The sequence below is a fragment of the Arachis ipaensis genome, chromosome B08, assembly GCF_000816755.2.
Source record: "Arachis ipaensis cultivar K30076 chromosome B08, Araip1.1, whole genome shotgun sequence".
NCBI lineage: Eukaryota > Viridiplantae > Streptophyta > Magnoliopsida > Fabales > Fabaceae > Arachis > Arachis ipaensis.
The window spans coordinates 119,160,314-119,172,524 of NC_029792.2; the positions used below are offsets into that span (position 1 = coordinate 119,160,314).

Sequence of the window (12,211 nt, forward strand, 5' to 3'; positions counted from 1 at the left end):
TTAGTTAATATATTGAGTTTTATGTTATTAGTGGGTTTGTGGTTCTCTTCTGTTTAATTCTAATTTATCCCAAAAACAGTGTAAACATGCGAACTACAATAAATCTTGTTCTTGTTGCATCAAAAAGTTGTATAGAAGCTAGAGTGATTTCTTTTTTATTTTCTAATTTATCCCAAAAACGGATAAACAAGTAAAATTTAGTGAGTTCATTTCTTATTACATCAAGAAATTGGATAAGAAGTAGAGTGATTATCTTCCGTTCAATTTCAATTTATCCTTTTTGTTTTCTATTTTTAATTTTAAATTTTTTTTACTCAATTTCAATCCTTTGTCTTCTAGGTTATTTATTAGATTGAAATTGAATAAGAAAAAAATACTCTTCTTTTTATCTGATTTTTTCATGAAACAAAAAAGGATTTACTCAACCTCACATATATACACTATTTTTGGGATAAATTAAAATTGAATGAAGAAAAAATCACTTTACCTTCTATTTAACTTCCTAATACAATAAGAGAGAGATTTACTCAATCTCACTTATCTATACCATGATTTCATCACAAGACCAAAAAAAGTATTTTTCACTCTTTTAATAACTCTAACAGCTATAATCGTTTATGAAATATTTATACACCTCATATTAGGTTAAAATAAAAAAAATTTAAACTCAATAACATAAATCTCAATTTATTAACTAAATAAATAAAATAAAAATACATAAAATTAAAGTTATCATTCTAACCCTAAAAATAAAAACTAATATACAAAATGATATTTACACTTCTCATGTGAAAGCTTTTCTATAGTTTTGGATCAAAGAACAAATGATGCAAAAGCGTGATGTAGAATATATAGAATAATCCTAACGGATTTTATAATTAGTAGCTAACTAAAATAGAATTGTAATCAAGTTGGGTTTGTCTAGTAGTTAACTTATTAATCCGCTTAAATAAGTGCCGGTAGTTTGAATTTTGCCTTGTGAATGCAGCAATCCATTGGCCAACGACAAACTCTTAAATGAAGCTCAATACTGCGATGAATTAGTCTTTGACCTACCGAGTTAAGAGATACCATAAAAAAAAAAAAAAAAAACTAAAATAGAATTGTAACTGCCAAGCTAATGACTTATTCAACTACCCTTAACATCCACCTCTCAAACTTAGAAGGGGTTATCAACCACTCTAAGTTTGTGTTTAAATTTGCTGAATAGAGGTAATAAAAGAGGCTTGGTTAATACATCAGCTACTTATTCTAGAAATGGAATATGAATAACATAAAGTTCTTTTTTATTCACTATATCTCTTAAGGAGTGTAAATCGATTTCGAGGTGCTTGCATCTACTTTAAAGCAGGGGCAGAACTAGATAAAATATTAGAAGAGGTCAAAAATATTTATATAATAAAATAAGACTAAAATAAAATTTTAAGAAGGACTAAAATGAAATTGGCATATAATTTACATGTAAAAATTAAAATTAGAGGGCCCCCTTTCCTACCACCTGGCTCCGCCCTTGATCTAAAGAATATTTGCAGCAAGTAAACAGGCACTTTGATTGTCACAAAAGAGTTTATGTACTGTCGATTGTGGGATTTTAAGTTCTTCAAGCAACTGTTGGAGGAAGACTAATTCAGATTGAGCTGTAGCCAAGGACCAATACTCAGCCTCAGTGCTGCTGCTAGTGGCCTTAGCTTGTTTGTTATTCTTCCAAAACACTAAATTATCACCTAAATAGATGCAATACCTGTAACCGACTTTCTATCATCGACATCTCCAACCCAATCAACATCTGAAAAGAGAAACAATAGAGAATTAGTGCTTTTATGAAATATGAGACCATGATCTAAAGTCCCTTTAACATATCTAAGAATCCTCTTGACTGCTTTCCAATGATGCGGTCGAGAATCATGCATGAATTGAGAAACTTTATTCACAGCGAAAGACAAATCAGGACGAGAACATAGGAATTGGTATTGGATTACAATTTTCCATGTTAGCACGTGTCAGTAATCCTGATGCATGTTGCGTTGATTAAGGAATAAACTATGTTTAGAGATATTGTGAACTTCAAGTCCTAAAAAATAATGAAAATTGCCCAAGTTTTTAAGAGAAAAAATATTATTCAAATGTTGAATTAAAAGATCAATTACAGTAGAAGAACTGCCAGTAATAACTCTATCATCCACATATACCAAAAAAATATCATAGAACCAGAATTATGTCTAACAAATAAGAAATTATTAGATTTAGTATTTGAAAAACCAATTTGCTTTAGAGTTATTATCAAAGTGTTAAAAAAAAACTCTTAGAGCTTGTTGAGACCATAGATGGTCTTTTTCAACCTAAAAACCTGAGTAGCAGATCCTTTAGGCTTTGTTTGGATATAGGAAGGAAAATAGAAGGAAAGAAAATAAGAGGAAAGAAAATGAGAGGAAAGAAAATAGCCGGAAAAGTAGAATTATTTGTGTGTTGTTTGGATGAAGAGAAAATGAATGGAAAGAAAATAGAGAGAGAAATTTGCCTCTAATGGATGGAAAATTTTTTTTATGGGACCCACACCAAAATTTTCTTTCCTTCCTATTTTCTTTGGTATCCAAACAAAGGAAAATAAAATTTTCCACTCATTTTCCTTCCACCACTTTTCTTTCCTCTTATTTTCCCTTAAACCAAACAAAGTGTTAATGTAACCACTTGGTTGAGTCATATAAATTTGCTCTTCGAGTTTGCCATTTACAAAAGCGTTATGAAAGTCAAACTGTCTCATAACCCATCCTAATGATAAAGCGATACTAATGACAATTCTCACAGTGCTACTATATACTTGACCAAAATCTACTCCTTCTATTTGGTGATATCCTTGGGCAACTAATCTAGCCTTATATCTCACTATATTTTTTTGAGAGTCACGTTTTATAGTGAAAATCCATCTAAAGCCAACAATAGTAGCATTAGGAGGATGGTCCACAAGGTCCATGTTTGACATCTCATTAAGGCATTAAACTCATTATCCATGGCTTGTTTTCAATGTGAGCACTGAATAGCTTGCTGAACAATCTTGGGAATTCGAGTAACAAGGTCAATAGGTGTCTGAACTTTAATACTAAGAGCAGAAGGTTTAGCAATTTGTGCTTTGGACCTAGTCACCATTTGATGAGTGTTAGTGGAAGGAGGTTGGGCAGGGGTAAAAGGTAAACACACTTCAATCCCAAAATTTGATGAGTGTTAGTATTTTCATGTGAAATATCAGGAGTAGGAGACCTATTTTCATTATTCAGAGAAGTTTGTGTTGTTGTAGTATTCTCATTTAAAAAACACGTGATTATCTGCAGCAAATTTTGAGTGATGATAGGCACATGCAATAATTGTGACAAAATAAAGCGTATTTTATGATCTTTATCAATGAGATTAGAAGAACCACAAGAAAGGATGGGAGTACCTTGTCCATTACCTACATATAATGTATCTGAATCATGCATTGATGGAGTCATGGTTAAAAGATTTAACGAATCTGGAGTTACATGGTGACTTGCTCCAAAAACTGCATACCAAAAAGCTTCACTATGAGTGGATGGAATAACAAGGTAGGCACAGAATTGATGAAATGAAAAAGGTGGTGATGGAGAATGCATTGTGGAGTAGAGAATTTGTTGAGAAGGTTGTGCAGAAGATGAATATGAAACTTGAAAATTTGGATCAAACACGTGAAAGCAGTTTTGTATCACATATCTTTGTTTACCACATAATTGACATTGTGGTCTTGATGTTGAATAAAAGAATCTACCATCACCACGTCCTCTTCAAGCAGGAACTCCTCTACCAGATTGATATCCAAATGGTGAAAAAGTCTAAACCAGATTAGCCATTGGAATAGAGTCTTGGGGTCTGTTGTACCTTTCCAGCATGTCATCGTATGCTTTAAGAAAAGATTCTACTTCTAAAACTTTATGAGAGCTCAGTCTTGACATAACAGATGTATTGAAGATAATATACTCTTCAAGTAGTCTATCAAAAATAGCAGAGATGTGATCATCTTCTAAAATTTTGTACCCAACAATATGTAAAGAATCTACTAGTTGTTGAATACCGGCCAAATATTTATGAATAGTACTAGTTTTTCTAATAGACTTGAGTTATGCCTTCAAGCTTTGAATTCGAGTTGCTGATAATTTAGAGAAATAGTCATTGAGAGTATTTCAAATCTCATAAAAGTAATGATAATTGATGATTTTATTTTTGAAAATTGTTGAAACTGATGCAAGAATTCATGTGGATAGTGTGAGATCATCAAGTCTCCAAATTTTGTATTCAGCAGTCTTTGTCTGTCTTCTTTGCAGCATCTTCCTTAAAGCGTTGCGGAATCTTAGATGCATATAAGTGATCTTCTAAGCTCAAACTTTGAATTGTAAGTAAAATATCATGCTTTCAAGTGTTGAAATTATTGCCGTCTAATTTTCCAATAACAGGAGAGATTCCTTTCTTTGAAGATGAAGAATCAGGGGTATGTCTAAATGAGCACAATAATTATGTGCATATTGAACGTGCCACTTTATATACATCATTAGATTTTATTAAATAAAAATCAAAGATTAATATAAAAGAAGAGCATTGATAGACTGTAATAAATACAGAATATCCTAGTACATAAATAGATATCTTTTAATATACAATACTTTAAGAAAAAAATAATTTAATTATTAAATATTTTAAAAATATTTTGATAAAAATACAATTTAATTAATAAAAAAATAATTTATTAAAGAGTATTTTGGCAAGCAAAATTTAATAATAAAAAATAAAATTTTTGCTAAAGAGTATTTTTGTAAAAAATAATTTATTTTTCCTTGAAAAATGGATAAAGTTGACATTAGTTAACACAAAAAATTTAAAATGGATTAAAAAAGAGGTTTTTTAAAAGTTAGAAGAGAGGAGAATGTACATTTTATAAATAAAAGGGAGGAGAGTGTCATTTTAACATCTCACAGGGAAGGAGAGAGGAATTTTCTCATATTTTTTATTCATTAAAATTAACTATTATAAAAAAATTTTTTTATAATATTAAAAATCATATTAAAAAAATATTTTTTACTGTAAGAAAAAAATATAAAATAATTAAATTTTACTTATCTGGTTGTTTATCACTTATCCTTTATTTTTTTCCAATCATATTAACATATTTAATGTCAACAATTAAGGATAATTAATTATAGTAATCTGTGGGCAGGATCCGGTATTCCCGATTGCTGAGTTACAAGCAAAATGGGTTGCAAGGATTCTATCTGGCAAAATTGTGTTGCCTAAAGAAGAGGAGATTATGAAATCCATTCAACAACATTATCAATTCATTCAAGAAAATGGGTTGCCCAAAGGCTTCACTCACTTCCTTGTTAGAATAAAGTGATAAATAGATTTCTAAAAATTTACCTTTCGAATAGATTAGTCTCTAAAAAAAATACTTATAAAGTATCTCAATATAGCAGATGTGAGCACAGTACTTTCAAATTAATTCCTATAATTAGCATAAAATATCTTAATTTAAATTAACTTGTCCACATTTATTATCCTTAAAAACTTTATTAATATTTTTTTTAAAAATTAGACTGTCCAAAATATAAATTTTTAAAATTGTCACTTTACTCAAAATGTTATATTCACACTAAATCAGATTTAAGTATTTATTTTTTTTGCGAGTAAATTTTCTTGCGCAAAACAAAGGATCAAGACAACAAGAATACAAACAAAAGGTTATCAAAAATGATTGTTGTTGTGTATTTTACCTCTAAAATGAGTAGGCCCTATTCAAGTTGAAGGATCTGTCTTTAGTAAGCTCAAGCCTTTTGAGTTTTTCTAATATACACAAAAATAATTTACAAATGTACCTCAAATTAAGGTTTAATAATAATTATTATTTTTTCACATCTACCACAAATATTTTTAAAATTCATCTAATAAAATCCTAATTTCTCATCGCACTTTTCAATCTATCCACGAAGCCACCGCCACCTGCTCCACTCTTCTCTGGTCTCTGTTATTACCGTCACCGTCCAATCCGACACTCGCTGCCAGTCTCAGCCCATCTCGCGGCGTCGCTATTAAGCTCTTTCTCTCCGTCGTTCATTCTCAGTATCTCTGTTCTATCTTCTCTCTTCTCTCTTCGAGTCGTCGTCAGCGCCGTGGTGCTCCGTCTCCCCTTCATCTTCCACTTCCAGAGTTCCAATAGAGCCTCAGCCTCAGGTATGAATTTGCTTCATTGATTTCACTTTTTTCCGTTCCTTTTATGTTCTTGTAGTATGAATCTGCTTCATTGAACTCATTCAATTATTTTTTTGTTCTACTTGTTTTTTGTTTAGGTTTTCCATACGAATTTGTTTCATTGATTTCATTCAGTTATTTTTTTTTGTTCTGTTTATTTGGTTGTTTGAATTTTTTTGGGTTCTGTTTATGAGGGTTAAAAAATTTTGGAATTTGTTGTTATGATTCTGATTTCAATTTATGTGTTTATGATTCTGTTCATCATGCTCTAGTTTTCACCATTATAAATATTTTTTTTATTCAATTGCCCTTCTCCATCATTATTTAGCAGCTGAATCATACTGCGCTCTGTTTTAATGAGTGATTTTGTTCTGCATGGGGCAGGAACATATCTGACTTCCGCGATTCACATTATATTCCTGGAACAAACACGATTCAGACTCCTAGAACCAACCACTAAACACTGATCGATATTTTGGCCAATCGAAAAGAAGAGAAGAATAAATGAAAATTCGTTCTCCATCAAGGAACGAAACCAGATATTTTTTCCATGCAAGTTGTGGCAGCACTAACATAGTGAACTTGCTCAAACTATAGCATAAACATTGCTTGTCTCGTTTTGATTCTGCATAGCAAAATGTTAAAGGAACTATAGGGAATTTTAGAGGAAGCAAATTCTATTATGCAAGTTGAGTAGAATTAGGAGTCAATTATCAGGCTTTGAATGGTTTGTATATTCTGAATCACAGTTACTAAGTATTTTTTGGAGTTTCTTGTGAATCACCATATGTTCATTTTTATAACTATGCATGAAAGTCTCTAAATTTTTTGAAGTTCTTATATTAATCCTTCTAATTTAACACAGAAAACAAAAAATTGGAGATCAATTATAGTTTTAATCTTCATCTTATAGTTATTTTAATTTTAGTCTTGTTTCTTATAGTTTTAATCCTCTTCTTTTTGCATTTTTAGTTGGGTAGGTGATCAATTATTTCTATCTGTTACTTTCATCATTCACGCATAAGGCCATTAGAAGTTACAAATTTTAGATCTAATGGAAAGGATACTGATAATTTACATGCAATTTGGGTGGTAAATCCAAAAAATATAAATTAACTTTCTTTGATAATATTACTTTTCTGTAAAATTACATATTGATGTTTCTATGCTATTTAACTTTTTTTTTGAAAGACTTATTCAGCATCTATAGCCATCACTATAAGCACTGAAGTTTGAAAGAATAATTTTATCAAGGCTACAAATCTTTATAGTTGTTTCGGATGTTTTTGCAACAGCATTCGGCACTTTGGAGGATGCATCTTTACAATTGTTTCAGATGTATTAGCTGAAGTATCTGTCACTTTTGATCTTATTAAGGGCCTTCTGAGGAACTGAAATTTCAATTCTCTTGGTTTTATCTTCCCAAGCAATTTCCATCTTCTAGGTTTAATCTGTCCTAGCAATTTCATCTGCTCTTTTTTGTACTTCTTTGTTGCATACCAGCTCCCACCTTACCATCCCAAGCCATACCTATATATCAGTACAGTGTTAACTCGAAAAAATGAATTATACATATGACCCACTAAATTATAAAATAGAATAACAACGATCAAGTCTTTTCCAACTATATGGATCAAAAGATGTAATCAAGGACTATCAATCTATCATAAACTGTGCATAGAGTACAGAGAAGTGACTAAATTTACGTCTTCCTTAATAGTTTTATTTATAGTTTTTGCAGTTTGCTTCTGGCATTCCAATTGGGTATTCTACATCTAATCTACTCTTTTTTCATTAGGGTTTATAACAATCTTCATCCATGATCAAACCACCTAAAAGGAGATTCTATGGTCTTTTTTAAAACAAATGCTACTCCAATTATCTTTCTGATTCATTAATAACTAAAAATATCATATCTAATGTATCCTCACTCATCTCACAATATCTTTATGCAAAATTGGCCATTCTGTTGTTAGCTTTTAACCGCACAATACTCAGTATCTCAAATTTCTGTTGGATGATGCTCTAATACACTTAAATTGCATGTGATGGAATGATATCTCATTTATGAAGCACCAAGTATCAATACATCATCTGCGAAGCCTTGTTCATATCAAACTTGTACACCGAAACTCCATAAGCTCACAAAAAATTTTCATTAAAAAAAATTAACAAGTTAAAGAAGAAACCCACAATAGAACCCAAAGCTATTCAGATATTTGATTTGAAGATAAATGATAATGAAGAGATGAGGTTATTTGAGCAAAATCAATCACATCTACAAACTAACAAAGCAAAAGCGAAATATTATAGCAAATTGTTCGGCTTCATTATCTTTAATTTTTAACTTTACCGTACTCTATCTCTGCAATATGTTCAATGCTGCTTTTATTTTCATCCCAAACCCAAAACGCCAACCTTTAGCAGACCCTGTTTGCACTTTATACAATGTATAAGAACCCCCAAAGTTACAATTCAAAGGAAAAAAAAAGAAAAAAAAAACAAACAAATTCTCACTCCATTTTTTGCTCCACCATTCCTCAAGAACAACAAATCTCAAACCAGCAAACACAAATATCAGGTTATCAGCATTGCAAAAATGGAGATATTATCATAATTGTGGACACTGTTAGGGTTACTCACCGTTCTGCAAAATTGCTTCTATCCCAGATTCTCTCTCTGCTTCACTTTCTATACGAATCAGCGCAAGATCTGCTATCTCCTTACGCATAGATTGAGATGCTCAAGTTCAAGGACTACAGCGGTGTCGACCTCATTGAGTTGAACCTGGTGCAGATGAAACGAATTCACAAGATTTCGATGGAATGAGAAAAAAAAAAACGACGAGAATCGCAAGAATTTCGATGAAATCGCGAAATTAAATAAAGACATAGAGGGTACCTGGTGTGGAAGATGGGAGAGGATGAAGCCGCAGGGTGATTGGTGGTCTTCCATGAAGGTGTTGATAGGTTTTCTTTTTGAAAAGTTCTTCTGGGAGCTGAGCTGAAACTGAATAGAGATAGGAACAATCTACGCTGATACAAGGGTTTTATTATCGGGCAAATTTAAAATATGAAAAATTTGTTATTTTTTAATATAAATTTTAATAAATTATTTATAGATTAAATATAAACCATTAGATCTGTTATCAATCTAATCTAATGCTTTAAATTGTATGGTACATTAGATAAACTTAAAAGACCTGAACTGATTTTAGACGGTCCCCAAGTTGAATGCGGAATAATGTGTCTTATTATTAATTAATTTATTTGAAGTATGACATTTGTTGAAGTTAATTTAGCTATATAACCTATATTACATGTTTTAATTTATCTATTTATATATTGCTGTGGCAGCGTGATTATAAACATTGGTTAGCAGAACAAGTTGGGGTACCTCCTTTGGAGGATTGGAGGGATGCAATGTATGTACATAATATTAAGAGTTTCTTCGAAATGAATGGAGGGTTTAGAGACGAATGGAATGATCATTACTCGGACGATGCTATCATTAAAACAAAGAAAGTACGAGGAGACAAAGTATATTTTATATAATGTATATAATGGAGTTAATTTGAAATTAAAACTAAATTATAGGTAACTAATTAATTTTAAATAGTTTTTAATTTGAAATTTAAATCAAATGTTAAGATTAATGTCGGTTTTGAAAACAAATAAATTACCTTTTTCTCTCACCTCTCCCTCTCAATACAGTTTGTCACTCAACGTTTTATGCCTTTTTCATGAAATTTCGCCGGTACACTAACGCTACAGTCACCAGCCGCCATCGAAAATTGCGCCGACACTGTTCCGACTGGTGCCGTTGCCGCACAGGCCACCGCCAAAGGAGGATGCGCATATTCTGTAGGTCAAACTAACGGCACCGCAGCAACCCGGACATCTAGTGCCTCCGTCATAGCCGGTGTGTGCCTTCTTCCCGACACCGTCCTCATCTCCTCCGATGCGCCTTCGCTTTCTCCCATTCCTTCCAGTCTCTTCTCACCAATGATACCACTATGCTCCTTTTCTTCTTCGGATCCAAGCGTAGTTAGCTTCTTTCATGATTTGAGCCCTATGCTTTACAACATTGTCGCTTTTGTCATAACTAGTCCTTTCAAATTATGTTTCACCACAATAATAGTTTCTTCTGTTTATTCATCTTCTTTTTCTATTTTAATGGTCAATTTAGGATGGTCATTTTATTAGGTATGCGGATGGTTATTTTATTTTTATGTGGATGATTATTTTGATTGGATTGAATTTAGTTATATATAATTAAAATCTGTTAGATGTTCAATTCATTAGGTATGCGGATGATTATTTTTATCCTTAAGTGGATGGTTATTTTTATTAAGGGTGAGTGGCGTGTGACAAGCCAAGTAGCGACGGTGAAATGAGATAATTATTGATGAAGATGGGATGACTGCCGGTTGAAAAAGAAGAGGATATTGAAAGATCTCATATGGTTATTTTTTTGAAATAAAAAATTGAATTTTTTAAAAATTTGAAATTTAAAATTAGAGAATTTAAAATTTAAAATTTGATGTGAAATAACTGAATAAGAATTTTTAAATTTATTATTTTGTGGATAATTTTCATTTTTAATTTATATTGGACTAAATAAATAGCTTATTATAAACATTGTACAAATATCCCATTGGCAAGAGAGCTCTTGAAACAAAGCAATTGCATTCTTAGAGTGAAAGTTAATTTTGATTCGGATTGTCTCAAATAATATACATCATCTAAGTTAATTTGGTATAGTGCTTTTTCGATCACATCGTGCCTTGTATAATTTAGTTCTTGAAATTGAATAACAATTTAAAAGAATTTAAACACAATTTAACTCTCCTTTTATTTGTCTACTAAAAATTCTTTCGATTATCAATTAAATTGAAGGTTTTCGAATTTACGGAGTTACGTAAATTTGAGTAATGGACTTCATCCACAGTCTTCGATCCCTACATTTTGAAAGAAAATTGAGATTGAAAGATAAAATTTAAGAGATTGAGATTAAATTAAATTTTTGTATTATATTTATATAAAATGTATATTGAAATGAATTATATTTTAGTATTATGTTTAGTTTAAGATAAATATGAAAATTTGAGGAATAGATTTAAAATTTAAAAAGTTAAACAAGGATATTTTAAAAAAAAAATTATTAAAAATTTAATTTTTATCTCCAAAAATTTTAATTTTTTGTATCTCCATTTTCTATAAATACTAAAGAGACCAAATTTTTGTGTCACGAATCTCTCTGACTATCAAATACAATATCAAATTGCAATTTTTAAATTTCAGTCTCAATCTATAAAATAAATGTTACCTTTGAGTTCAGTGAAAGATTGTAACTACAACAAGAATGACAAAACACTCTTATTTGATACTAAAGTAAACAAAGTAAGTAAGCACAAGATATTAGGATCTATATTTTAGGGAATTAGCTAAAAAAATGTTAAGAGGCCAATACTTTATATTATTATTAATTAATATTTTAAATTAATATTTTATTTTTATATTATTAAAATTTAAAATTTAGTATTACTTAATAATAATAACAACAATAAATTTTATTAGTCATGTAGTATTAATTTTTGAGGAAGAGTCTTAATCGCAAAATTATCTGAATCAGATCGATTGAATTAGAAATCCGATAAACTCATGGACTGACCGGTCGCATGACCTGCACGTCTCCACAGTACACCAGTGGAGATGCTAAATCACAGTAAAATAACCTTGTGAATTAATTCACAAAAATGTAACACTTCGAACTCGAACCACGTATAAAATAGAGATAGCAATATCACCCGAATTTACGAGTACTCACCCATAGTACAAAGCTTCTGCACTCTTATCATTAAGCCAAACTTATTTCTTACTCTATTGTAGGTTAATAATAAAAAATATATATAATAACCAAATTCACATGAATAATGTTCTAAGTCTATAATCTTATAATAGTT

At 30.7% G+C, this 12,211-nt stretch overlaps 1 protein-coding gene across 1 annotated transcript; it reads left to right on the forward strand.

Moving 5' to 3' along the window:
• On the forward strand, positions 5,201–10,642 carry LOC110265369 (the record flags this gene model as incomplete). Its single annotated transcript, XM_021108333.1, has 4 exons — positions 5,201–5,380; positions 9,603–9,785; positions 10,020–10,289; positions 10,601–10,642. Coding segments are annotated over 4 exons (675 nt in total), but the record flags the coding sequence as incomplete, so codon positions are not given.